This window comes from Cetorhinus maximus, chromosome 20 (genome assembly GCF_964194155.1).
Source record: "Cetorhinus maximus chromosome 20, sCetMax3.hap1.1, whole genome shotgun sequence".
NCBI classification, from domain to species: domain Eukaryota; kingdom Metazoa; phylum Chordata; class Chondrichthyes; order Lamniformes; family Cetorhinidae; genus Cetorhinus; species Cetorhinus maximus.
In genome coordinates, this window is record NC_135898.1 from 23,619,170 (window position 1) to 23,646,548 (window position 27,379).

At 53.3% G+C, this 27,379-nt stretch overlaps 1 protein-coding gene across 1 annotated transcript in view; it reads right to left on the reverse strand.

The window, feature by feature from the left end:
• LOC144694961 (prosaposin-like) overlaps window positions 1-27,379 on the reverse strand; it is a 174,515-nt gene that overhangs the window by 79,459 nt on the left and 67,677 nt on the right. Inside the window, exons 3-7 of the mRNA XM_078565771.1 lie at window positions 9,072-9,146; window positions 6,594-6,719; window positions 4,015-4,152; window positions 3,055-3,144; window positions 29-209 (exon numbers count right to left, since the gene is read on the reverse strand). Of these exons, the coding sequence (XP_078421897.1) occupies window positions 29-209; window positions 3,055-3,144; window positions 4,015-4,152; window positions 6,594-6,719; window positions 9,072-9,146 (610 nt within the window). The remainder of the gene's footprint in view (window positions 1-28; window positions 210-3,054; window positions 3,145-4,014; window positions 4,153-6,593; window positions 6,720-9,071; window positions 9,147-27,379) is intronic.

Consider the following 27,379-nt stretch of genomic DNA (forward strand, 5'->3'; position numbering starts at 1 on the left):
ATAGATCTCTGTTGGTTTGGATACATACTGAAGGCCCTCTTGTCCGTGGAGCAGAAGTGAAGAGTATCACACACACCATCCGGCATTATCTTTTTGTAGAGCAACTCCACGACAGATTTCCCAATCTTATCCATAAAGTCTCTGCATTTTGTCAATAATTTGTCTGGCAGGAGGGAGCAGACCTTAACAAGAATGTTGGCAATGGATTTCTGTAAATGCAAAGTTCAACATTTAAATCAACAACATAAACTCTTCAGCACAATTGCACCTCTGCTTTTCAGTTGTAATTGTTTTTACATTACAACTGAGAATGAAAACCCACCTACACTTTGAAACCTGTCCTCTGGCTCAGTTAATCAAAGCAATGAGTAGCTGATCCATGAAAGCCAGGGATATTTTGAGTACCATCCCCCAGTGTGTGTCAGAGCCAGGGAGAGAAATCATAGGCCCCGGTGCTTCTCCTGTTTCCTGGCCCCTTATTCCTCCAACACCTACCCCCGCACGGCTCTCCAGTACGCAAACTTTAACCCTCCCCCTCAATCAAGCATGATACTTTTCCCCCTTTTCATATTCTCACCAATCAATTCACCAATCATAGAAAGTCCTAGTAAAACGATAACGCCCATTGTTAGCATTTGGTTACAAATATTGACAGAAACACTGTCAGTGAAGGATTGGAGCACTGAGGTGTCTCTGTGCAACACAAATTTCAAGATGCCAGAGGATAAAGACTGAATGGTTCACAATTGTATCTATGTTTTTTTGATCAGCAAGCCTGAAGCCCAAGCTAATTGCTACTTCTCACTATAATATATTTTCAATATGTACTATGAACCGCAACTTTATCACGATATTTCAATACCTCAAAAAACTCATAAAAAGCACCCAAGATAGAGAGCAATAATAGGTAAGTAGACAAAAGGGCAAGATTGAAGTCAATGGAGAACTCTAAAACAAGTTATTGATTCACTATGAGCCCATTATGCACATCTGTCCTGGCTCACCCAACAAAGCCTGCTCACATTAAACTTTCATTAGCAACAAAATAAACAGAACTCCAGTCATGATTCCACCCGATATCCGTAAGATAATGATGGATGAAAGCCATCTAGCCCAGTTCATGTCATCCATCCCAGAATGACCTATGAACATATTTATTAAGAGCAGGGGTAGGCCATTCGGTCCCTCAAACCTGCTCCACCATCTGATAACATTGCCTACATTATACCAGTGACTACAGCTCAAAAGTGTTTAATTGGCAATAAAGCAATTTGGGACATCATGAAGGGTGCTGTGTAAATGTATGTTTTGTCTTTCTTTCATTACACCTGCATGTAGTAGGCAGTGACGGTAGCAATGGTGAAATTTGAGGCCCAATGTTGATTCTGTAAGGATAAGTAATCACTGAGCAATCAACTGATGTTAGGGAAATGGCTACAAAGAAATCACTATATTTACAAAAAAAATTCAACTCTGTAGCTAACCATCCCCCCAAACGCCTGCCCAATGCCCCCCTCCAATCTCCCCCAATCCCCACTGCAACCTCCCCACAAACCCCCACTCTGATGTCCCAACCAACTCCATCTCCAACCTGCCCTCAAATCCCCCCAGCCTCCCCTTAATACCCCTCCAACTCCGACCAACCTCCCTGTGAAACACCCCTCTAATCTTCACCTCCAACCTCCCCATCTCCCCTCCAACCTCCCTCCCAACCCCCACTCTAAGCTCTCCCCCAACCCCCCTCCAACCCCCCTCTCCCACAACCTCACCCCATCCCCTAAACCGCCCCCAACATTCCTCAACCTTCCCCCCCCCATCACCCCTCTCCCTTTAACCTCCCTCAACCCTCTTTCCAACCTCCCCCTACAATCTTCCTCCAACTCCCCCTACCCTTCCCTCAATCCCCCCCCTGTGCTCCACACACACGAGCACACATTACGTTCAATTGGTTCTAAAATTACGGGGATATGACTGACCATTTTTCAACCTGTCAGTTGCTGTGCTGCTACTGCTGACCTTTGGGGAGCTTCATGGTTTTCTGGAGGGCTTTCAAAAAAAAATCGGAAACACGAAGCTGCCTGAAGGTTGGAAGCAGCCGCGCAGCAACGGGTGAAATTGACCTGATACTGACAGACCGGATTTTAACTCTCAGCCTGACAGATATGTTTTTTTTAAAGCCGGTCTGTCAGGTCTGCAGTTCTGGCTGTTCAGTCTGGATGACGAGAAACTCCGCTTATAACACGGAGACCCAGCCCCACCGCCCCCCCACCCCCCTCCCCCCCTCCAGGTCCCGGTGTTTAGCACTGTCTGCACTCCCCTCTCCCAGGCCCTGGTGTGTGTGATCTCAATGGCCAAGGTAGTATTTTATTTCCCATTCATTTTCAGCATGGTAGGCGTCATGGGAAGGTCAGCATTTATGGCCCATCTCTAATTGCCCTTGAGACAACTGAGTGACTTGCGAGGCCATTTCACAGAGCAGTTAAGAGTCAAACACATTGCTGTGGGTCTGGAGTCACATACAGGTAAGGATCACAGATTTCCTTCCCACGAGGGCATTAATGAACCAAGTGGGATTTTACTACATTCCAGTAGTTTCATGGTCACCATTAGTGCTACTAGCTTTTTATTCCAGTTTTGCTTAATTCTTTTGCTTTACTGTTGTGGTGTGATCCAAAATCAGGTATCTGAAACATCAATCCAGCCTCTAGCTAACCAACCCAGTTACAGAGCCACTACATCACCATACGACCTGCTACAATTTTCTGTGCGGTACAAGTTCCTGCTCCTGGATCACGATAATCTATGAAACCAATATCTCTCAATGGTGCTCTGTCTAGTCGCAAAGGATCACTCAGCCATACTAACAACTGACAACCAAGTGGGGATTGAACTAAGAGACAGCATCATCAGAAGAGGGAAAAAAATAGGTGGAAATGCACAACAGATCCATAATAGAGACATTACTCTGTTCACACTGGTTTTGGATACAGGACTTGTGAATTCCCAGAATTTGTGCATACGACCTCTTTATTTTATCTCAATACAGTAACCTACCTCAGTTTTCTCTTTGGGCAATAAATGCTTCAGTTTCTTCGTGAAAAGCAGACAAAATTCGCAGCTGAACATGCCTCTGGGAATTGGCACCTGTTCAATACAAATAAAACATCAGTGTACATTTGAAACCCCGGCACTCAAATGGCGAAGCTGGTTTGTGCTGGGAATGGAAAACTTTAATGCTTCCACTGTCTGTAACAAGCACTCTCAACTCACAAGCTGAGGTGCAGAGTAAAACTCAGTTTATTCTGTTCCACCAGCACATCTCAGCTCTAACCTCAGACAACTCTACACCAGTGTTGCATTTTTAAAAATATATTTCCCAGGCAAATGCTATCCTGTGACCTCTGGGGGTGATTGCTAATTTTGTGCCCAGTTGAAGGCACTTTGTGTTGTGCGTACATGCCCGCATGGGATCAGAGTGGCATGGCTGAAACTCATTCCACCTTGGTCCCTTTACACCCTCCTGCTGTTTATCCTATCAGTCTGGGCTCAATTCAAACTCTCAGCCCAGAGGTGTTAAAGGGCTGGGATTATACCTGGGCATTCCACAGGTGAAAGGTTTATTTCCCCCAGCAAATTGGGGATGGGTTTGGGTGCATTTTTCCCAACGCAGTGAGAACTGATACAAGCCAAATGCTGCCTGTATCTGCTGTGCTTATCCAAGGTAACAAGCCTGTCATCTTCAGGGATACCGAGCTACTTGAGTTCCTTAACAGACCAGTTCATTTACAATATCTTGTAGGCAATTCCAGTGGAGCCTTCAAGGAAAAATCGTCAATCCATTTTTAAAAAAAAGATGCCTTCATAGATTTCAGTGATGCCAATGTTTGTCATTCTTGGCTTCTTCACAACGACTAATTAGCCAATAACAGAACAAAAATCAACTCCCGCTCCCCCACCCCCACCTCTACATTAACCCCCACCCAAGCTTTAAGTTCCAGACTGTAGTAATCTTACCTGGAATTGCCTTGAGACTGAAGTGTCAGGCTCAGTGTGATCAACCATGTCTGGCTTGGCCTCACGGACGGTAACGGGAGAGTTTTCGGGCTGCCTCGATTTGCACAGGCCAAGAGCAGCACACAACATAGGTGGTTTCTGGTGGAAGTCAAAAGAAGAGAGGAATTTGGGGATGGGAGACACTTTGCACAGAACAGTTCCTCCCCTTCCCTTTAGAACTGGAACTGTCACTTCAACACCCTCTCCTATTTTGAAATTTCAGTCTGGGGGTCCTTTAAGTTGTGATTCGCGAAGCGGGTGGGTGGAGGGGGAGGCTACACAGAAAATAATTCTGTAGATTTCTTCCCCAGAATTAGCCTGGAATTTTCAAATCTAGAATTTGGTCTGTATTGTTGTATAAATTGTGATGCATAAGGTCTTACTCTTGTGTGGCACAGCTGAATTGACCATAGATATTTATTCCCCATCGACCATTCTTTGTCTTTTTAAAAGGTGGAACAGGGAAGACAAGGTGTCCCACACAGTGGCAGTCAGGGCTGTGATTTCCATCTTTCATCTTAGACAAGAGGCAGATTACCAATGGACTGGTTTCAGATCAGAATCTCAGTTTGAGATTTTGATAGGAAAAAAATTCTTGCCGTTCAAGAATCTCATTAACCGATGTTGGCAGATCACAAGGTGCAGAATTGGGAATGGTAACTTTTTGCTTCTGATTTACATTTCTAGACACTTTCAAAAGTGACAAGAGTCTGTCAGGTTTGAGACAGAAAGCAGCAACTTAACAGCAAAATACTGTGGATGCTGGGAATCTGCGCTGAAAGCAGAAAATGCTGGGAATACTCAGCAGGTCTGGCAGCATCTGTCGGGGGAGAAACAGAGTTAACGTTTCAAGGTTGATGTCCTTTCGTCAGAACACAGACCTGAAATGTTTGAATCAGCATGTCTAGTTCTGAAACCTATTGTACACAGAGTCAAAGCAGGAAATGGGGAGAGACTTTTGGAGCTGCCAGATGTTGAATTTGCAAATAGAATCCATCGTTTTGTTTTGGCTTCTAACTCTGGAGAGGGAGGACAGAGCATTTGCAAAGAAAGCTGGCTGGACATTGGGTGGACTCCCTTTGAATAGGGCCTTGAAGTCTTCTTCAACTAACAGAATGACTAATACAGGCAGGTCTGATTTTGGTGTAATATCTGAAAGACAGCATCTGCAACAGTGCTGCACCCCGCACAGTGCTGCACCCCGCACAGTGCTGCGCCCCGCACAGTGCTGCGCCCCGCACATTGCTGCGCCCCGCACGGTGCTGCACCCCGCACAGTGCTGCGCCCCGCACATTGCTGCGCCCCGCACGGTGCTGCACCCCGCACATTGCTGCACCCCGCACATTGCTGCACCCCGCACAGTGCTGCGCCCCGCACATTGCTGCACCCCGCACATTGCTGCGCCCCGCACGGTGCTGCACCCCGCACAGTGCTGCGCCCCGCACATTGCTGCGCCCCGCACAGTGCTGCGCCCCGCACAGTGCTGCGCCCCGCACATTGCTGCGCCCCGCACGGTGCTGCACCCCGCACAGTGCTGCGCCCCGCACATTGCTGCGCCCCGCACGGTGCTGCACCCCGCACAGTGCTGCGCCCCGCACAGTGCTGCGCCCCGCACGGTGCTGCACCCCGCACATTGCTGCACCCCGCACAGTGCTGCACTGAAGTAGCAGGCAGATTATGTGCTCAAATCTTGAGAGTGGGGTTTGGACCCACAACCATTCTGCCTTGAGGGGTTTGAGTGAGTTAGTAGAGGATGACCAATGCCAGTAAATGCAAGGTCGGCAAGTGTCTTCAGGAGGACCAGAGGAGATCAGTAAACCCGACTCAGTCTGGGCTGTTGCACCTTCTCAGCTATATGACAATCCAAGGGGCTTTCCAGATATCTATCACAGTCAACAAATACAACAAGGTCTTTCAGTGTTAATAATTGATTCTCAGAGGAAATGTCCAAGCAAAGGTCTTGCAGTAACAGGATTGGAAGAATCCCTTTGAAAAATTGAGAGTTTTGGCAATGCTGCAGATTAGTGAAATAGATTAAATACAGTCTATGCACAGCTTACAGCCAGGATAAAAACGCAGCTCACCTTCAACTTTCCATTTCATGGTTTTGTGGCAACCACAGACCCTGAATTGAAAGCACTGGGTTCCCTACAATTGCACAAGTGTTTTACAGAAGTGGGATATTGCACTGGTGTTCTAGGCAGTAACTCCATGACGTTGAGCAGTAAAACTCACACAACTTCAACTGCAGTGATGTACTTACTGTTGTAAGATCCCACATCTGAGACCAAGTTATGTGTTGGTTGTGACTGCCTAAGGAACGATTGTTGAGGCATAGGTATGTCTGAACCATAACTGGTGTATGGGATGAACATAGCTGTATACAGATGTACTAGACTAGGTGTTACTCAGTCTAAGCCATGAGCATGCTCCTCTTGACTCTCGGTCATGTGTCTCTTCTATCATCATTTGGGCAGTACTGTTTCTCCAGTCCCACACATTAACTCTTTCAACCCTGAACACCCTAATACTGCACTTACCACCTTTATCTTGAGTAATTGAATTATCATGGACAGATAGGTATCAACATAGTTGTTACACTGGTCTTTAAACTCTTTGATTGGGATCAAATCACAGCCTTTGTGCAATGCAGCTTTCAAGGCATCCTGTAAAAAAAGAGAGCAACTGGCAGATCTGCAGGCATGATACAGTAGAGAGCATATAAATAGTCATTAGGTAGTACAGAACTTAAGTATTGCTGAAAAAAGAGACATATTAAAGCTTTTCATCTTGCACTCATCAGGGCACTTCGCAAGAATACCAATATAAGGGAAAACAACAATTTATACTGTATGCAAACAGAATGCTGATTGGTTGGCAAGTAGACTCTGATTGTTAGAGGCATTGCCATAGAGAATGCACCAATTGATGGTGACTGACAGTTAACTGCCAAGCATTGTTTGAAATTTAAACCAGGCAGCCTGATGGTCAAGGTGTTGCCCTGAAGAATGAGTCAGGGAATGGCTGTCACTTATTTTGTTTGGCTGAAACAGGCACAATGTGTGTACATGTTCTTTCTGTCTGTAAAGAAACAGGGCCCTGTGTATTAATATATGTAGCTTCCAGTACATGCAAATGTGCCACATTGCAAGCCCGGCTGACAATCTTAAACTGGTTGTCAGTGTAATTCTTAGCAAACTGAGGATTATTTAGCAAATGTTGTCCAAGCGCGGAAACACATCAAATGTTGGACACTGAGTTTTGAGTTTTGCAAGCACGGGCTGGTTGGGTACAGTCTGTACCCTGCCCATTGTGAACAGTGGCTGGGACATGTTGTTTGATACAATCCGCCAGTCTTTGGGCTGTACGGGCTACATACCTAGCATCACACTGGCACTGAAATTCATTTACTACATTACTCATTTGTGTGAGAGACAGAATGTCTTTTTGGTTTGACAGCAGCATCCTGTTAGTGATTAATACCACACGTGTTGCTAATGTATAGCAGCGTGAAACAGTTCCCTTCACCTGTTGCTGAGATGTTTGAGATACCTCGCCCTTCCAGGCTAACCTGAGGTAGACTGGGCACTTTTCAGGACTGAGAGTGACAGCCTTAGGCCCGTTCAGGAGTTTACACGATATACAGCGTGAAATGATTTGTTCAGGGTAGCTATTATCTGGCATGGATGCCTTTGATGCCCCTATTTCAGCATCAAGCGTGCATGGTGAGAGAACATATAATGTGCAATATGCAAGCTACACATACAGCATAAAATACACCAAACACAGTCCACCATGCAAACTGTATCTTTCAGTACCCATTCGGCAGAAACCCATTGTAGCAAGCTACAGGTGTCGAGTTCCTATTTTGGATGCTCTCGTTCTCTAAAGGGCTTCCCCACATATATACCAGTTGTCCCTCAGCAGCTTCACTGCAGTTTAACCAGTGAAAAGCATGTAGCTTATCCGTGAATTGGCCTGGTCGGTTCCCAGGATGTATCCAGCCAGGAGTACCCTGCTTGTAGGATAATCCCCGCTGACAGGTCTACTCTGTCTGGAGAAATACCTTTGTGCACTGTTGCCTTTTGAGTGCTGTGGCTTGTCATAATCATGTGATCTCTGAGGTCACCTTTGGTAAAACACAGGCTTTGCACAGGAGCCATTTTATGACACCACATGAAACAATCCCCAGGTTCTATTTAACAGGCCGATTGGCTGGTTAGTCAGTAGCTGCATCCTGGAACACTGCAGATCATCATCTCTGCCTTCCTACAATCCATTATCCTGAGTGGGACCTCCACTGGCAATGCCCATGGCCTAATTATCGGGATGTAGTAGGGAAATGTTCTGCTTTCCTGCCTGGCAAATTCCTGAGCTCCCAGCTCTGGGTACAGCTGTATGTGGTTGCAATTGTCTAAGGACAGGGCCATACATGTTTGAACACTATTTATTATAGAATATAACTATGTACATACAGGACAGTCGGATTCTTCTGGCCCCAGCCAGGAGCTCTCTCCAGTCAGATTTCTTCCAGGCTGCCACTAGTCAAGTGACTCCCTTTACTTCATTATGTGGATGCGACTGTTTCTCCAGTCTCACATTAACCCAGTCCTGAACACTCTAGTGCGACAGGTACCCCAGCCTTTGTGTCAGGGAAATCTTTCCCCTGACGTCAGTGTTAAGTAAAACCCTCTGCAAACTCGTCACACTCAAGTGCATCACACGTCACTAACGGAGCTGAGACAGGAAGGGCTGGGACAGACAGAGATGGGACTGCTCTCCAACGCCAGATGCTAATACTTGGAGAATACTGGGGAGGGTGATCCTGTTGTGACCACAGGGCCAGTCCCTGCAATCAGCTTTGCAGCAGCATCAGTTCAGATTAGTACAATCTGCTGAGGCTGTCTTTTAATGGTTAAATGGTAACTATGGGGAATGGCTGAATATTTAGCATTGCAGTGTTTGCTTTCTCTGGGCTTCCCTCATCCTGATCCAAGTGTATTATCAGTGACCAGTACCTGCGGTGAATTGTGGCTCCCCGTGCTGACGACCTCCCGCATGAATGTTTGGCACACGTTGCAGGTGTCATCTTTCTGAAAAACAAGAATGAATTTGATGGGATTGTAATTTATGATGAACATCCCTTTGTTTGCTTTACAACCTTTGCAAAGAGGCATCAAATTGTCAAAAACAATTCAATTCAATTATTCCCAGTTTTCTACCACCTCCTCTCCTCACAAGGCTATGAGCACTGGGTATCTGGTGCAAGTGAGCTTCAGAAATATATGAGCCAATACAGTGAGTGTTGGTGGGCTATTTGACTGCAGTGGTATCACAATGAACACCAACAAGCAAAAATGAACAAGTAGGAATCGGCTTCTGTGCAGAACAATGACATGTTCATGATCTTTAAATGCTTTACAACCAGTGGGTTACTGTTTGAAGTACAGTCACTGATTTGTGCAAAAACACAGCAGTTAAATTACCCAGGGAGAGAGTGAATCATCAGGTTGCACTTTCCAGTCAAAGTAATGGATAGTGAAGGGATCCCTGACGGATTTTCACTGCTCCATGGATGTGGAGGTCAGTAGCAATGCCCCATCTGAGGAGCTCAGTGAGCACACAGGGAAGAATGAAATCGAACATTCTCAGTTATGGCTCTGTAAGGCTCCGAGGAAGTAGGAAGCAACATCAGGAGCGGAGGGGCCAAAACGTGGGGAGAAAAAGCCAACATATGATGATATGACGATTTAATCAGAATTCTGTTTGCATGGAGCTGTATAGAGGTCAGTGTGTGAAGGAGTTGGAGAGAGGTCAGTGTGTGAAGGAGTTGGAGAGAGGAAAGTGTGTGTGGAAGTTGGAGAGAGGTCAGTGTGTGAAGGAGTTGGAGAGAGGACAGTGTGTGAGGTAGTTGGAGAGAGGTCAGTGAGTGTGGGAGTTGGAGAGAGGTCAGTGAGTGTGGGAGTTGGAGAGAGGTCAGTGAGTGTGGGAGTTGGAGAGAGGTCAGTGAGTGTGGGAGGTGGCGAGAGGTCAGTGAGTGTGGGAGTTGGCGAGAGGTCAGTGCGTGTGGGAATTGGGGAGAGGTCAGTGTGTGTGGGAGTTGGCGAGAGGTCAATGCATGTGGGAATTGGGGAGAGGTCAGTGTGTGTGGGAGGTGGAGAGAGGTCAGTGAGTGTGGGAGTTGGGGAGAGGTCAGTGAGCGTGGGAGTTGGAGAGAGGTCAGTGAGCGTGGGAGTTGGCGAGAGGTCAGTGAGCGTGGGAGTTGGCGAGAGGTCAGTGTGTGTGGGAGTTGGAGAGAGGTCAGTGTATGTGGGAGGTGGAGAGAGGTCAGTGCATGTGGGAGCTGGGGAGAGGTCAGTGCGTGTGGGAGTTGAAGAGAGGTCAGTGCGTATGGGAGTTGGCGAAAGGTCAGTGCGTGTGGGAGTTGGAGAGAGGTCAGTGTGTGTGGGAGTTGGCGAGAGGTCAGTGTGTATGGGAGTTGGAGAGAGGTCAGTGAATGTGGGAGGTGGAGAGAGGTCAGTGCATGTGGGAGCTGGGGAGAGGTCAGTGAGTGTGGGAGTTGGAGAGAGGTCAGTGTGTGCGGGAGTTGGAGAGAGGTCAGTGCGTGTGGGAGTTGGAGAGAGGTCAGTGCGTATGGGAGTTGGAGAGAGGTCAGTGAATGTGGGAGCTGGGGAGAGGTCAGTGCGTGTGGGTATTGGGGAGAGGTCAGTGCGTGGGAGTTGGAGAGAGTACAGTGAGTGTGGGTATTGGGGAGAGGTCAGTGCGTGTGGGAGTTGGGGAGAGGTCAGTGCGTGTGGGAGTTGGGGAGAGGTCAGTGCGTGTGGGAGTTGGAGAGAGGTCAGTGTGTGTGGGAGATGGAGAGAGGTCAGTGAGTGTGGGAGTTGGAGAGAGGTCAGTGAGTGTGGGAGGTGGAGAGAGGTCAGTGAGTGTGGGAGGTGGAGAGAGGTCAGTGAGTGTGGGAGTTGGAGAGAGATCAGTGAGTGTGGGAGTTGGACAGAGGTCAGTGCGTCTGGCAATTGCGGAGAGGTCAGTGTGTGTGGGAGGTGGAGAGAGGTCAGTGACTGTGGGAGTTGGAGAGAGGTCAGTGCATGTGGGAGTTGGAGAGAGGTCAGTGCGTGTGGGAACTGGGGAGAGGTCAGTGTGTGTGGGAGGTGGAGAGAGGTCAGTGAGTGTGGGAGTTGCCGAGAGGTCAATGCGTGTGGGAGTTGGCGAGAGGTCAGTGTGTGTGGGAGTTGGAGAGAGGAGGTGCGTGTGGGAGGTGGAGAGAGGTCAGTGTGTGTGGGAGTTGGCGAGAGGTCAATGCGTGTGGGAGTTGGAGAGAGGTCGGTGCATGTTGGAGTTGGAGAGAGGTCAGTGAGTGTGAGAGTTGTAGTGAGGTCAGTGAGTGTGAGTGTTGTAGTGAGGTCAGTGTGTGTGGGAGTTGGGGAGAGGTCAGTGTGTGTGGGAGTTGGAGAGAGGTCAGTGCGTGTGGGAGTAGGAGAGAGGTCAGTGAGTGTTGGAGATGGAGAGAGGTCAGTGTGTGTGGGAGTTGGAGAGAGGTCAGTGTGTGTGGGAGTTGGAGAGAGGTCAGTGTGTGTGGGATTCGGAGAGAGGTCAGTGAGTGTGGGAGTTGGAGAGTGGTCAGTGCGTGAGGGAGTTCGAGAGAGGTCAGTGTGTGTGGGAGTTGGAGAGTGGTCAGTGCGTGTGGGAGTAGGAGAGAGGTCAGTGAGTGTTGGAGATGGAGAGAGGTCAGTGTGTGTGGGATTCGGAGAGAGGTCAGTGAGTGTGGGAGGTGGAGACAGGTCAGTGCGTGTGGGTGTTGTGGAGAGGTCAGTGCGTGTGGGAGATGGAGAGAGGTCAGTGCGTGTGGGAGTTGGAGAGAGGTCAGTGAGTGCGGGTGTTGGAGAGAGGTCAGTGCGTGTGGGAGTTGGAGAGAGGTCAATGAGTGTGGGAGTTGGAGAGAGGTCATTGCGTGTGGGAGTTTGGGGGAGGTCAGTGCGTGTGGTACTTGGAGAGTGGTCAGTGCGTGTGTGAGTTGGGGAGAGGTCAGTGCGTGTGGGATTTGGAGAGGTCATTGTGTGTGGGAGGTGGGGCGAGGTCAGTGCGTGTGGGAGGTGGGGAGAGGTCAGTGCGTGTGGGAGTTGGGGAGAGGTCAGTGCGTGTGGGACTTGGAGGGAGGTTAGTGAGCGTGGGACTTGGAGCGAGGTCAGCGCGTGCGGGAGGTGGAGAGAGGTCAGTGAGTGAGGATGTTGGAGACAGGTTAGTGAGTGAGGGTGTTGGAGACAGGTTAGTGTGTGTGGGAGTTGGAGAGCGGTCACTGTGTGTTGGAGTTGGAGAGAGGTCAGTGTGTGTGGGAGTTGGACAGAGGCCTGTGCGTGTGGGAGTTGCGGAGAGGTCAGTGCGTGTGGGAGTTGGAGATAGGTCATAGCGTGTGGGAGTTGGGGAGAGGTCAGTGCGTGTGCGAGTAGGAGAGAGGTCAGTGCGTGTGGGATTTGGAGAGAGGTCAGTGCATGTCGGATTTCGGAAGAGGTCAGTACGTTTGGGAGTTGGAGAGGGGTGAATGTGTGTGGCAGTGGGAGAGAGGACATTGTGTGTGGAGTTCGAGAGAGGTCTGAGTGTAGGAGTTGTAGAGAGGTCAGTGCGTGTGGGAGTTGGAGAGAGGTCAATGCGTGTGGGAGTTGGAGAGAGGTCAGTGTGTGTGGGAGTTGGAGAGAGGTCATTGTGTGTGGGAGTTGGAGAGAGGTCAGTGTGTGTGGGAGTTGGAGAGAGGTCAGTGTGTGTGAGAGTTGGAGAGTGGTCAGTGTGTGTGGGAGTTGGAGAGATGTCAGTGTGTGTGGGAGTTGGAGAGAGGTCAGTGTGTGTGGGAGTTGGAGAGACGTCAGTGCATGTCGGTGTTGGAGGGAGGTCAATGCGTGTGGGAGTTGGAGAGAGGTCAGTGTGTGTGGGAGTTGGAGAGAGGTCACTGTGTGTGCGAGTTGGAGAGAGGTCAGCGTGTGTGGGAGTTGGAGGGAGGTCAGTGCGTGCGGGAGTTGGAGAGAGGTCAGTGAGTGTTGGAGTTGGAGAGAGTTCAGTGCGTGTGGGAGTTGGAGAGAGTTCAGTGCGTGTGGGAGTTGGAGAGAGGTCATTGCGTGTGGGATTAGGAGAGAGGTAAGTGCGTGTGAGAGTTGGGGAGAGGTCAGTGCTTGTGGGATTTGTAGAGGTTATTGTATGTGGGAGGTGGGGAGAGGTCAGTGCGTGTGGGAGGTGGGGAGAGGTCAGTGCGTGTGGGAGTTGGGGAGAGGTCATTGTGTGTGGGAGGTGGGGAGAAGTCATTGTGTGTGGAAGTTGTCGAGAGGTCAGTGTGTGTGTGAGTGGGAGAGAGGTCAGTGCGTGTGGGAGTTGGCGAGAGGTCAGTGAGTGTGGGAGTTCGGACAGAGGCCTGTGCGTGTGGGAGTTGGGTAGAGGTCAGTGAATGTGGGAGTTGGAGAGAGGTCAGTGCATGTTGGAGTTGGAGAAAGGTCAGTGAGTGAGGGTGTTTGAGACAGATTAGCGTGTGTGGGAGTTGTAGAGCGGTCACAGAATGTTGGAGTTGGAGAGAGGTCAGTGTGTGTGGGAGTTGGACAGAGGCCTGTGCGTGTGGGAGTAGGAGAGAGGTCAGTGCGTGTGGGAGTTGGAGAGGTGTGAGTGTGTGTGAGAGTGGGAGAGAGGACAGTGCGTGTGGGAGTTCGAGAGAGGTCTGAGTGTAGGAGTTGTAGAGAGGTCAGTGCGTGTGTGAGTGGGAGAGAGGTCAGTGCGTGTGGGAGTTGGAGAGAGGTAGTGCGTGTGGGCTTTGGAGAGGTCAGTGCGTGTGGGCTTTGGAGAGGTCATTCTGTGTGGGAGCTGGGGAGAGGTCAGTGCGTGTGGGAGTTGGGGAGAGGTCAGTGCGTGTGGGAGTTGGGGAGAGGTCAATGCATGTGGGAGTTGGGGAGAGGTCAGTGCGTGTGGGATTTGGAGAGAGGTCAGTGCGTGTGGGATTTGGAGAGAGGTCATTATGTGTGGGAGGTGGGGAGAGGTCATTGCGTGTGGGTGTTGCCGAGATGTCAGTGTGTGTGGGAGTTGGCGAGAGGTCAGTGAGTGTGGGAGTTGGGGAGAGTTCAATGCGTGTGGGAGTTGGAGAGAGGTCAGTGAGCGTGGGAGTTGGAGAGAGGTCAGTGAGTGTGGGAGGTGGAGACAGGTCAGTGTGTGTGGGAGTTGGGGAGAGGTCAGTGCGTGTGGGAGTTGGAGAGAGGTCAGTGAGTGCGGGTGTTGGGGACAGGTCAGTGCGTGTGGGAGATGGAGAGAGGTCAGTGCGTGTGGGAGTTGGAGAGAGGTCAGTGAGTGCGGGTGTTGGAGAGAGGTCAGTGCGTGTGGGAGTTGGAGAGAGGTCAATGAGTGTGGGAGTTGGAGAGAGGTCATTGCGTGTGGGAGTTTGGGAGAGGTCAGTGCGTGTGGTATTTGGAGAGTGGTCAGTGCGTGTGTGAGTTGGGGAGAGGTCAGTGCGTGTGGGATTTGGAGAGGTTATTGTGTGTGGGAGGTGGGGAGAGGTCAGTGCGTGTGGGAGGTGGGGAGAGGTCAGTGCGTGTGGGAGTTGGGGAGAGGTCAGTGCGTGTGGGAGTTGGGGAGAGGTCAGTGCGTGTGGGATTTGGAGGGAGGTTAGTGAGTGTGGGACTTGGAGCGAGGTCAGTGCGTGCGGGAGGTGGAGAGAGGTCAGTGAGTGAGGATGTTGGAGACAGGTTAGTGAGTGAGGGTGTTGGAGACAGGTTAGTGTGTGTGGGAGTTGGAGAGCGGTCACTGTGTGTTGGAGTTGGAGAGAGGTCAGTGTGTGTGGGAGTTGGACAGAGGCCTGTGCGTGTGGGAGTTGAGGAGAGGTCAGTGCGTGTGGGAGTTGGAGATAGGTCATAGCATGTGGGAGTTGCGGAGAGGTCAGTGCGTGTGCGAGTAGGAGAGAGGTCAGTGCGTTTGGGAGTTGGAGAGGGGTGAATGTGTGTGGCAGTGGGAGAGAGGACATTGTGTGTGGGAGTTGGAGAGAGGTCTGAGTGTAGGAGTTGTAGAGAGGTCAGTGCGTGTGGGAGTTGGAGAGAGGTCAGTGCGTGTGGGAGTTGGAGAGAGGTCAGTGCGTGTGGGAGTTGGAGAGAGGTCAGTGCGTGTGGGAGTTGGAGAGAGGTCAGTGCGTGTGGGAGTTGGAGAGAGGTCAGTGCGTGTGGGAGTTGGAGAGAGGTCAGTGCGTGTGGGAGTTGGAGAGAGGTCAGTGCGTGTGGGAGTTGGAGAGAGGTCAGTGCGTGTGGGAGTTGGAGAGAGGTCAGTGCGTGTGGGAGTTGGAGAGAGGTCAGTGCGTGTGGGAGTTGGAGAGAGGTCAGTGCGTGTGGGAGTTGGAGAGAGGTCAGTGCGTGTGGGAGTTGGAAAGAGGTCAGTGTCTGTGGGTGTTGGAGGGAGGTCAGTGCGTGCGGGAGTTGGAGGGAGGTCAGTGCGTGCGGGTGTTGGAGAGAGGTCAGTGCATGTGGGAGTTGGAAAGAGGTCAGTGTGTGTGGGAGTTGGAGGGAGGTCAGTGCCTGCGGGAGTTGGAGAGAGGTCAGTGAGTGTTGGAGTTGGAGAGAGTTCAGTGCGTGTGGGAGTTGGAGAGAGGTCATTGCGTGTCGGATTAGGAGAGAGGTAAGTGCGTGTGAGATTTGGGGAGAGGTCAGTGCTTGTGGGATTTGTAGAGGTTATTGTGTGTGGGAGGTGGGGAGAGGTCAGTGCGTGTGGGAGGTGGGGAGAGGTCAGTGCGTGTGGGAGTTGGGGAGAGGTCATTGTGTGTGGGAGGTGGGGAGAAGTCATTGTGTGTGGAAGTTGTCGAGAGGTCAGTGTGTGTGTGAGTGGGAGAGAGGTCAGTGCATGTGGGAGTTGGCGAGAGGTCAGTGAATGTGGGATTTGGAGGGAGGTTAGTGAGTGTGGGACTTGGAGCGAGGTCAGTGCGTGCGGGAGGTGGAGAGAGGTCAGTGAGTGAGGATGTTGGAGACAGGTTAGTGAGTGAGGGTGTTGGAGACAGGTTAGTGTGTGTGGGAGTTGGAGAGCGGTCACTGTGTGTTGGAGTTGGAGAGAGGTCAGTGTGTGTGGGAGTTGGACAGAGGCCTGTGCGTGTGGGAGGTGGGGAGAGGTCAGTGAGTGTGGGAGGTGGGGAGAGGTCAGTGCGTGTGGGAGTTGGGGAGAGGTCAGTGCGTGTGGGAGTTGGGGAGAGGTCAGTGCGTGTGGGAGTAGGAGAGAGGTCAGTGCGTGTGGGAGTTGGAGAGAGGTCAGTGCATGTTGGAGTTTGAAAGAGGTCAGTGCGTTTGGGAGTTGGAGAGGGGTGAGTGTGTGTGGGAGTGGGAGAGAGGACAGTGCGTGTGGGAGTTCAAGAGAAGTCTGAGTGTAGGAGTTGTAGAGAGGTCAGTACGTGTGGGAGTTGTAGAGAGGTCAGCGCGTGTGGGAGTTGTAGAGAGGTCAGTGCGTTATGGAGTTGGAGAGATGTCAGTGCGTGTGGGAGTTGGAGAGAGGTCAGTGCGTGTGGGAGTTGTAGAGAGGTCAGTGCGTGTGGGAGTTGTAGAGAGGTCAGTGCGTGTGGGAGTTGTAGAGAGGTCAGTGAGTTTTGGAGTTGTAGAGAGGTCAGTGAGTGTAGGAGTTGTTGAGAGGTCAGTGACTGTGGGAGTTGGAGAGAGGTCAGTGACTGTGGGAGTTGGAGAGAAGTCAGTGCGTGTGTTAGTTGGAGAGAGGTCAGTGCGTGTGTGAGTTGGAGAAAGGTCAGTGCGTGTGTGAGTTGGAGAGAGGTCAGTGCGTGTGTGAGTTGGAGAGAGGTCAGTGCGTGTGGGAGTTGGAGAGAGGTCAGTGCGTGTGGGAGTTGGAGAGAGGTCAGTGCGTGTGTGAGTTGGAGAGAGGTCAGTGCGTGTGGTAGTTGGAGAGAGGTCAGTGCGTGTGGTAGTTGGAGAGAGGTCAGTGCGTGTGGTAGTTGGAGAGAGGTCAGTGCGTGTGTGAGTTGGAGAGAGGTCAGTGCGTGTGGTAGTTGGAGAGAGGTCAGTGATTGTGGGAGTTGGACAGAGGCCTGTGCGTGTGGGAGGTGGGGAGAGGTCAGTGCGTGTGGGAGGTGGGGAGAGGTCAGTGCGTGTGGGAGTTGGGGAGAGGTCAGTGCGTGTGGGAGTAGGAGAGAGGTCAGTGCGTGTGTGAGTTGGAGAGAGGTCAGTGCATGTTGGAGTTTGAAAGAGGTTAGTGCGTTTGGGAGTTGGGAGGGGTGAGTGTGTGTGGGAGTTGGAGAGAGGTCAGTGCGTGTGGGAGTTGGAGAGAGGTCAGTGCGTGTGGGAGTTGGAGAGAGGTCAGTGCGTGTGGGAGTTGGAGATAGGTCAGTGCGTGTGGGAGTTGGAGAGAGGTCAGTGCGTGTGGGAGTTGGAGAGAGGTCAGTGCGTGTGGGAGTTGGAGAGAGGTCAGTGCGTGTGGGAGTTGGAGAGAGGTCAGTGCGTGTGGGAGTTGGAGAGAGGTCAGTGCGTGTGGGAGTTGGAGAGAGGTCAGTGCGTGTGGGAGTTGGAGAGAGTTCAGTGCGTGCCGCGTTGGAGAGAGGTCAGTGCGTGCCGCGTTGGAGAGAGGTCAGTGCGTGTGGGAGTTGGAGAGAGGTCAGTGCGTGTGGGAGTTGGAGAGAGGTCAGTGCGTGTGGGAGTTGGAAAGAGGTCAGTGTCTGTGGGTGTTGGAGGGAGGTCAGTGCGTGCGGGAGTTGGAGGGAGGTCAGTGCGTGCGGGTGTTGGAGAGAGGTCAGTGCATGTGGGAGTTGGAAAGAGGTCAGTGTGTGTGGGAGTTGGAGGGAGGTCAGTGCGTGCGGGAGTTGGAGAGAGGTCAGTGAGTGTTGGAGTTGGAGAGAGTTCAGTGCGTGTGGGAGTTGGAGAGAGGTCATTGCGTGTGGGATTAGGAGAGAGGTAAGTGCGTGTGAGATTTGGGGAGAGGTCAGTGCTTGTGGGATTTGTAGAGGTTATTGTGTGTGGGAGGTGGGGAGAGGTCAGTGCGTGTGGGAGGTGGGGAGAGGTCAGTGCGTGTGGGAGTTGGGGAGAGGTCATTGTGTGTGGGAGGTGGGGAGAAGTCATTGTGTGTGGAAGTTGTCGAGAGGTCAGTGTGTGTGTGAGTGGGAGAGAGGTCAGTGCATGTGGGAGTTGGCGAGAGGTCAGTGAGTGTGGGAGTTCGGACAGAGGCCTGTGCGTGTGGGAGTTGGGTAGAGGTCAGTGAATGTGGGATTTGGAGGGAGGTTAGTGAGTGTGGGACTTGGAGCGAGGTCAGTGCGTGCGGGAGGTGGAGAGAGGTCAGTGAGTGAGGATGTTGGAGACAGGTTAGTGAGTGAGGGTGTTGGAGACAGGTTAGTGTGTGTGGGAGTTGGAGAGCGGTCACTGTGTGTTGGAGTTGGAGAGAGGTCAGTGTGTGTGGGAGTTGGACAGAGGCCTGTGCGTGTGGGAGTTGCGGAGAGGTCAGTGCGTGTGGGAGTTGGAGATAGGTCATAGCATGTGGGAGTTGCGGAGAGGTCAGTGCGTGTGCGAGTAGGAGAGAGGTCAGTGCGTTTGGGAGTTGGAGAGGGGTGAATGTGTGTGGCAGTGGGAGAGAGGACATTGTGTGTGGGAGTTCGAGAGAGGTCTGAGTGTAGGAGTTGTAGAGAGGTCAGTGCGTGTGGGAGTTGGAGAGAGGTCAGTGCGTGTGGAAGTTGGAGAGAGGTCAGTGTGTGTGGGAGTTGGAGAGAGGTCAGTGTGTGTGGGAGTTGGAGCGAGGTCAGTGTGTGTGGGAGTTGGAGAGTGGTCAGTGTGTGTGGGAGTTGGAGAGATGTCAGTGCGTGTGGGAGTTGGAGAGATGTCAGTGCGTGTGGGAGTTGGAGAGAGGTCAGTGCGTGTGGGAGTTGGAGAGAGGTCAGTGCGTGTGTGAGTTGGAGAGAGGTCAGTGCGTGTGGGAGTAGGAGAGAGGTCATTGCGTGTGGGAGTAGGATAGAGGTCATTGCGTGTGGGAGTAGGAGAGAGATCAGTGCGTGTGGGAGTTGGAGAGAGGTCAGTGCGTGTGGGAGTAGGAGAGTGGTCAGCGAGTGTCGGAGTTGGAGAGAGGACAGTGAGTGTGGGATTTGGAGAGAGGTCAGTGAGTGTGGGATTTGGAGAGAGGTCAGTGAGTGTGGGAGTTGGAGAGACGTCAGTGAGTGTGGGAGTTGGAGAGACGTCAGTGAGTGTGGGAGTTGGAGAGAGGTCAGTGAGTGTGGGAGTTGGGGAGAGTTGAATGCGTGTGGGAGTTGGAGAGAGGTCAGTGAGTGTGGGAGTTGGAGTGAGGTCAGTGAGTGTGGGAGTTGGAGAGAGGTCAGTGAGTGTGGGAGTTGGAGAGAAGTCAGTGAGTGTGGGAGTTGGAGAGAGGTCAGTGAGTGTGGGAGTTGGAGAGAGGTCAGTGAGTGTGGGAGTTGGAGAGAGTTCATTGTGTGTGGCAGGTGGGGAGAATTCATTGTGTGTGGAAGTTGTCGAGAGGTCAGTGTGTGTGTGAGTGGGAGAGAGGTCAGTGCGTGTGGGAGTTGGCGAGAGTTCAGTGAGTGTGGGAGTTCGGACAGAGGCCTGTGCGTGTGGGAGTTGGGTAGAGGTCAGTGAATGTGGGAGTTGGAGAGAGGTCAGTGCGTGTTGGAGTTGGAGAATGGTCTGTGAGTGAGGGTGTTTGAGACAGATTAGTGTGTGTGGGAGTTGTCGAGCGGTGACAGAATGTTGGAGTAGGAGAGAGATCAGTGAGTGTGGGAGTTGGACAGAGGCCTTTGCGTGTGGGAGGTGGGGAGAGGTCAGTGAGTGTGGGAGGTGGGGAGAGGTCAGTGCGTGTGGGAGTTGGGGAGAGGTCAGTGCGTGTGGGAGTTGGGGAGAGGTCAGTGCGTGTGGGAGTTGGGGAGAGGTCAGTGCGTGTGGGAGTAGGAGAGAGGTCAGTGCGTGTGGGAGTTGGAGAGAGGTCAGTGCATGTTGGAGTTTGAAAGAGGTCAGTGCGTTTGGGAGTTGGAGAGGGGTGAGTGTGTGTGGGAGTGGGAGAGAGGACAGTGCGTGTGGGAGTTCAAGAGAAGTCTGAGTGTAGGAGTTGTAGAGAGGTCAGTGCGTGTGGGAGTTGTAGAGAGGTCAGTGCGTGTGGAAGTTGTAGAGAGGTCAGTGCGTGTGGGAGTTGGAGAGAGGTCAGTGCGTGTGGGAGTTGGAGAGAGGTCAGTGCGTGTGGGAGTTGGAGAGAGGTCAGTGCGTGTGGGAGTTGGAGAGAGGTCAGTGAGTGTAGGAGTTGTTGAGAGGTCAGTGACTGTGGGAGTTGGAGAGAGGTCAGTGACTGTGGGAGTTGGAGAGAAGTCAGTGCGTGTGTGAGTTGGAGAGAGCTCAGTGCGTGTGTTAGTTGGAGAGAGGTCAGTGCGTGTGTGAGTTGGAGAAAGGTCAGTGCGTGTGTGAGTTGGAGAGAGGTCAGTGCGTGTGTGAGTTGGAGAGAGGTCAGTGCGTGTGGTAGTTGGAGAGAGGTCAGTGATTGTGGGAGTTGGACAGAGGCCTGTGCGTGTGGGAGGTGGGGAGAGGTCAGTGCGTGTGGGAGGTGGGGAGAGGTCAGTGCGTGTGGGAGTTGGGGAGAGGTCAGTGCGTGTGGGAGTAGGAGAGAGGTCAGTGCGTGTGTGAGTTGGAGAGAGGTCAGTGCATGTTGGAGTTTGAAAGAGGTTAGTGCGTTTGGGAGTTGGGAGGGGTGAGTGTGTGTGGGAGTTGTAGAGAGGTCAGTGCGTGTAGGAGTTGTAGAGAGGTCAGTGCATTATGGAGTTGGAGAGAGGTCAGTGCGTGTGGGAGTTGGAGAGAGGTCAGTGCGTGTGGGAGTTGGAGAGAGGTCAGTGCGTGTGGGAGTTGGAGAGAGGTCAGTGCGTGTGGGAGTTGGAGATAGGTCAGTGCGTGTGGGAGTTGGAGAGAGGTCAGTGCGTGTGGGAGTTGGAGAGAGGTCAGTGCGTGTGGGAGTTGGAGAGAGGTCAGTGCGTGTGGGAGTTGGAGAGAGGTCAGTGCGTGTGGGAGTTGGAGAGAGGTCAGTGCGTGTGGGAGTTGGAGAGAGGTCAGTGCGTGTGGGAGTTGGGGAGAGGTCAGTGCGTGTGGGAGTTGGAGAGAGGTCAGTGCGTGTGGGAGTTGGAGAGAGGTCAGTGCGTGTGGGAGTTGGAGAGAGGTCAGTGCGTGTGGGAGTTGGAGAGAGGTCAGTGCGTGTGGGAGTTGGAGAGAGGTCAGTGCGTGTGGGAGTTGGAGAGAGGTCAGTGCGTGTGGGAGTTGGAGAGAGGTCAGTGCGTGTGGGAGTTGGAGAGAGGTCAGTGCGTGTGGGAGTTGGAGAGAGGTCAGTGCGTGTGGGAGTTGGAGAGAGGTCAGTGCGTGTGGGAGTTGGAGAGAGGTCAGTGCGTGCCGCGTTGGAGAGAGGTCAGTGCGTGCCGCGTTGGAGAGAGGTCAGTGCGTGTGGGAGTTGGAGAGAGGTCAGTGCGTGTGGGAGTTGGAGAGAGGTCAGTGCGTGTGGGAGTTGGAGAGACGTCAGTGAGTGTGGGAGTTGGAGAGAGGTCAGTGAGTGTGGGAGTTGGGGAGAGTTGAATGCGTGTGGGAGTTGGAGAGAGGTCAGTGAGTGTGGGAGTTGGAGTGAGGTCAGTGAGTGTGGGAGTTGGAGAGAGGTCAGTGAGTGTGGGAGTTGGAGAGAAGTCAGTGAGTGTGGGAGTTGGAGAGAGGTCAGTGAGTGTGGGAGTTGGAGAGAGGTCAGTGAGTGTGGGAGTTGGAGAGAGGTCAGTGCGTGTGGGAGGTGGGGAGAGGTCAGTGCGTGTGGGAGTTGGGGAGAGGTCATTGTGTGTGGCAGGTGGGGAGAATTCATTGTGTGTGGAAGTTGTCGAGAGGTCAGTGTGTGTGTGAGTGGGAGAGAGGTCAGTGCGTGTGGGAGTTGGCGAGAGTTCAGTGAGTGTGGGAGTTCGGACAGAGGCCTGTGCGTGTGGGAGTTGGGTAGAGGTCAGTGAATGTGGGAGTTGGAGAGAGGTCAGTGCGTGTTGGAGTTGGAGAATGGTCTGTGAGTGAGGGTGTTTGAGACAGATTATTGTGTGTGGGAGTTGTCGAGCGGTGACAGAATGTTGGAGTAGGAGAGAGATCAGTGAGTGTGGGAGTTGGACAGAGGCCTTTGCGTGTGGGAGGTGGGGAGAGGTCAGTGAGTGTGGGAGGTGGGGAGAGGTCAGTGCGTGTGGGAGTTGGGGAGAGGTCAGTGCGTGTGGGAGTTGGGGAGAGGTCAGTGCGTGTGGGAGTTGGGGAGAGGTCAGTGCGTGTGGGAGTAGGAGAGGGGTGAGTGTGTGTGGGAGTGGGAGAGAGGACAGTGCGTGTGGGAGTTCAAGAGAAGTCTGAGTGTAGGAGTTGTAGAGAGGTCAGTACGTGTGGGAGTTGTAGAGAGGTCAGTGCGTGTGGAAGTTGTAGAGAGGTCAGTGCGTTATGGAGTTGGAGAGATGTCAGTGCGTGTGGGAGTTGGAGAGAGGTCAGTGCGTGTGGGAGTTGGAGAGAGGTCAGTGCGTGTGGGAGTTGGAGAGAGGTCAGTGAGTTTTGGAGTTGTAGAGAGGTCAGTGAGTGTAGGAGTTGTTGAGAGGTCAGTGACTGTGGGAGTTGGAGAGAGGTCAGTGACTGTGGGAGTTGGAGAGAAGTCAGTGCGTGTGTGAGTTGGAGAGAGCTCAGTGCGTGTGTGAGTTGGAGAGAGGTCAGTGCGTGTGTGAGTTGGAGAAAGGTCAGTGCGTGTGTGAGTTGGAGAGAGGTCAGTGCGTGTGTGAGTTGGAGAGAGGTCAGTGCGTGTGGTAGTTGGAGAGAGGTCAGTGATTGTGGGAGTTGGACAGAGGCCTGTGCGTGTGGGAGGTGGGGAGAGGTCAGTGCGTGTGGGAGGTGGGGAGAGGTCAGTGCGTGTGGGAGGTGGGGAGAGGTCAGTGCGTGTGGGAGTTGGGGAGAGGTCAGTGCGTGTGGGAGTAGGAGAGAGGTCAGTGCGTGTGTGAGTTGGAGAGAGGTCAGTGCATGTTGGAGTTTGAAAGAGGTTAGTGCGTTTGGGAGTTGGGAGGGGTGAGTGTGTGTGGGAGTTGTAGAGAGGTCAGTGCGTGTGGATGTTGTAGAGAGGTCAGTGCATTATGGAGTTGGAGAGAGGTCAGTGCGTGTGGGAGTTGGAGAGAGGTCAGTGCGTGTGGGAGTTGGAGAGAGGTCAGTGCGTGTGGGAGTTGGAGAGAGGTCAGTGCGTGTGGGAGTTGGAGAGAGGTCAGTGCGTGTGGGAGTTGGAGATAGGTCAGTGCGTGTGGGAGTTGGAGAGAGGTCAGTGCGTGTGGGAGTTGGAGAGAGGTCACTGCGTGTGGGAGTTGGAGAGAGGTCAGTGCGTGTGGGAGTTGGAGAGAGGTCAGTGCGTGTGGGAGTTGGAGAGAGGTCAGTGCGTGTGGGAGTTGGAGAGAGGTCAGTGCGTGTGGGAGTTGGAGAGAGGTCAGTGCGTGTGGGAGTTGGAGAGAGGTCAGTGCGTGTGGGAGTTGGAGAGAGGTCAGTGCGTGTGGGAGTTGGAGAGAGGTCAGTGCGTGTGGGAGTTGGAGAGAGGTCAGTGCGTGTGGGAGTTGGAGAGAGGTCAGTGCGTGCCGCGTTGGAGAGAGGTCAGTGCGTGCCGCGTTGGAGAGAGGTCAGTGCGTGTGGGAGTTGGAGAGAGGTCAGTGCGTGTGGGAGTTGGAGAGAGGTCAGTGCGTGTGGGAGTTGGAGAGAGGTCAGTGCGTGTGGGTGTTGGAGGGAGGTCAGTGCGTGCGGGAGTTGGAGGGAGGTCAGTGCGTGCGGGAGTTGGAGAGAGGTCAGTGCGTGTGGGAGTTGGAGAGAGGTCAGTGCGTGTGGGATTTGGAGAGAGGTCAGTTTATGTGGGAGTTGGAGAGAGGTCAGTGCGTGTGGGAGTTGGAGAGAGGTTAGTGCGTGTGGGAGATGGAGAGAGGTCAGTGCGTGTGGGAGTTGGAGAGAGGTCAGTGCGTGTGGGAGTTGGAGAGAGGTCAGTGCGTGTGGGAGTTGGAGAGAGGTCAGTGCGTGTGGGAGTTGGAGAGAGGTTAGTGCGTGTGGGAGATGGAGAGAGGTGACTGCGTGTGGCAGTTGGAGAGAGGTGACTGCGTGTGGGAGTTGGAGAGAGGTCAGTGCGTGTGGGAGTTGGAGAGAGGTCAGTGCGTGCGGGAGTTGGAGTGGGGTCAGTGCGTGCGAGTGTTGGAGTGGGGTCAGTGCGTGCGGGAATGGTGGTAGGTCAGTACGTGCGGGAGTTGGAGTGCGGTCAGTGCGTGCGGGAGTTGGAGTGCGGTCAGTGCGTGCGGGAGTTGGAGTGAGGTCAGTGCGTGCGGGAGTTGGAGTGAGGTCAGTGCGTGCGGGAGTTGGAGTGAGGTCAGTGCGTGCGGGAGTTGGAGTGAGGTCAGTGCGTGCGGGTGTTGGAGTGAGGTCAGTGCGTGCGGGAGTTGGAGTGAGGCCAGTGAGTGCGGGATTTGGAGGGAGGACAGTGCGTGCGGGAGTTGAAGAGAGGTCAGTGCGTGTGGGAGTTGGAGAGAGTTCAGTGACTGTGGGAGTTGTAGAGAGCTCAGTGACTGTGGGAGTTGGAGAGAGGTCAGTGACTGTGGGAGTTGGAGAGAGGTCAGTGACTGTGGGAGTTGGAGAGAGGTCAGTGCGTGTGGGAGTTGGAGAGAGGTCAGTGACTGTGGGAGTTGGAGAGAGGTCAGTGACTGTGGGAGTTGGAGAGAGGTCAGTGACTGTGGGAGTTGGAGAGAGGTCAGTGAATGTGGGAGTTGGAGAGAGGTCAGTGACTGTGGGAGTTGGAGAGAGGTCAGTGACTGTGGGAGTTGGAGAGAGGTCAGTGACTGTGGGAGTTGGAGAGAGGTCAGTGACTGTGGGAGTTGGGGAGAGGTCAGTGACTGTGGGAGTTGGAGAGAGGTCAGTGACTGAGGGAGTTGGAGAGAGGCCAGCGCGTGTGGGAGTTGGAGAGAGGTCAGTGCGTGCGGGAGTTGGAGTGAGGTCAGTGCGTGTGGGAGTTGGGGAGAGGTCAGTGCGTGTGGGAGTTGGAGGGAGGTCAGTGCGTGCGGGATTTGGAGGGGGGTCAGTGCGTGCGGGAACTGGAGGGAGGTCAGTGCGTGCGGGAGTTGGAGGGAGGTCAGTGCGTGCGGGAGTTGGAGTTGGGTCAGTGCGTGCGGGAGTTGGAGTGGGGTCAGTGCGTGCGGGAGTTGGAGTGGGGTCAGTGCGTGCGGGAGTTGGAGTGAGGTCAGTGCGTGCGGGAGTTGGAGTGAGGTCAGTGCGTGCGGGAATTGGAGTGAGGTCAGTGCGTGCGGGAGTTGGAGTGAGGTCAGTGCGTGCGGGAGTTGGAGTGAGGTCAGTGCGTGCGGGAGTTGGAGTGAGGTCAGTGCGTGCGGGAGTTGGAGAGAGGTCAGTGCGTGCGGGAGTTGGAGAGAGGTCAGTGCGTGTGGGAGTTGGAGAGAGGTCAGTGCGTGTGGGAGTTGGAGAGAGGTCAGTGCGTGTGGGAGTTGGAGAGAGGTCAGTGCATGTGGGAGTTGGAGAGAGGTCAGTGCGTGCCGAGTTGGAGAGAGGTCAGTGCGTGTGGGAGTTGGAGAGAGGTCAGTGCGTGTGGGAGTTGGAGAGAGGTCAGTGCGTGTGGGAGTTGGAGAGAGGTCAGTGCGTGTGGGAGTTGGAGAGAGGTCAGTGCGTGTGGGAGTTGGAGAGAGGTCAGTGTGTGTGGGTGTTGGAGGGAGCTCAGTGCGTGCGGGAGTTGGAGGGAGGTCAGTGCGTGCGGGAGTTGGAGGGAGGTCAGTGCGTGCGGGAGTTGGAGGGAGGTCAGTGCGTGCGGGAGTTGGAGAGAGGTCAGCGCGTGTGGGAGTTGGAGAGAGGTCAGTGAGTGTGGTTTTTGGGGAGAGTTGAATGCGTGTGGGAGTTGGAGAGAGGTCAGTTTGTGTGGGAGTTGGAGAGAGGTCAGTGAGTGTGGGAGTTCGAGAGAGGTCAGTGAGTGTGTTAGTTGGAGAGAGGTCAGTGATTGTGGGAGTTGGAGAGAGGTCAGTGAGTGTGGGAGTTGGAGAGAGGTCAGTGAGTGTGGGAGTTGGAGAGAGGTCATTGTGTGTGGGAGGTGGGGAGAAGTCATTGTGTGTGGAAGTTGTCAAGAGGTCAGTGTGTGTGTGAGTGGGAGAGAGGTCAGTGCGTGTGGGAGTTGGCGAGAGGTCAGTGAGTGTGGGAGTTCGGACAGAGGCCTGTGCGTGTGGGAGTTGGGTAGAGGTCAGTGAATGTGGGAGTTGGAGAGAGGTCAGTGCGTGTTGGAGTTTGAAAGAGGTCATTGCGTTTGGGAGTTGGATAGGGGTGAGTGTGTGTGGGAGTGGGAGAGAGGACAGTGCGTGTGGGAGTTCGAGAGAAGTCTGAGTGTAGGAGTTGTAGAGAGGTCAGTGCGTGTAGGAGTTGTAGAGAGGTCAGTGCGTGTGGGAGTTGGAGAGAGGTCAGTGAGTGTGGGAGTTGGAGAGAGGTCAGTGCGTGTGGGAGTTGAAGAGAGGTCAGTGCGTGTGGAAGTTGCAGAGAGGTCAGTGCGTGTGGGAGTTGGAGAGAGGTCAGTGCGTGTGGGAGTTGGAGAGAGGTCAGTGCGTGTGGGAGTTGGAGAGAGGTCAGTGCGTGTGGGAGTTGGAGAGAGGTCAGTGCGTGTGGGAGTTGGAGAGAGGTCAGTGAGTGTGGGAGTTGGAGAGAGGTCAGTGCGTGTGGGAGTTGGAGAGAGGTCAGTGCGTGTGGGAGTTGGAGAGAGGTCAGTGCGTGTGGGAGTTGGAGAGAGGTCAGTGCGTGTGGGAGTTGGAGAGAGGTTAGTGCGTGTGGGAGTTGGAGAGAGGTCACTGCGTGTGGGAGTTGGAGAGAGGTCAGTGCGTGTGGGAGTTGGAGAGAGGTCAGTGCGTGTGGGAGTTGGAGAGAGGTCAGTGCGTGTGGGAGTTGGAGAGAGGTCAGTGCGTGTGGGAGTTGGAGAGAGGTCAGTGCGTGCGGGAGTTGGAGGGGGGTCAGTGCGTGCGGGAGTTGGAGGGACGTCAGTGCGTGCAGGAGTTGGAGTGGGGTCAGTGCGTGCGGGAGTTGGTGGTAGGTCAGTGCGTGCGGGAGTTGGAGTGCGGTCAGTGCGTGCGGGAGTTGGAGTGCGGTCAGTGCGTGCGGGATTTGGAGTGAGGTCAATGCGTGCGGGAGTTGGAGTGAGGTCAGTGCGTGCGGGAATTGGAGTGAGGTCAGTGCGTGCGGGTGTTGGAGTGAGGTCAGTGCGTGCGGGAGTTGGAGTGAGGCCAGTGAGTGCGGGATTTGCAGGGAGGTCAGTGCGTGGGGGAGTTGGGGAGAGGTCAGTGCCTGTGGGAGTTGGAGAGAGGTCAGTGCATGTAGGAGTTCGGAAGAGGTCA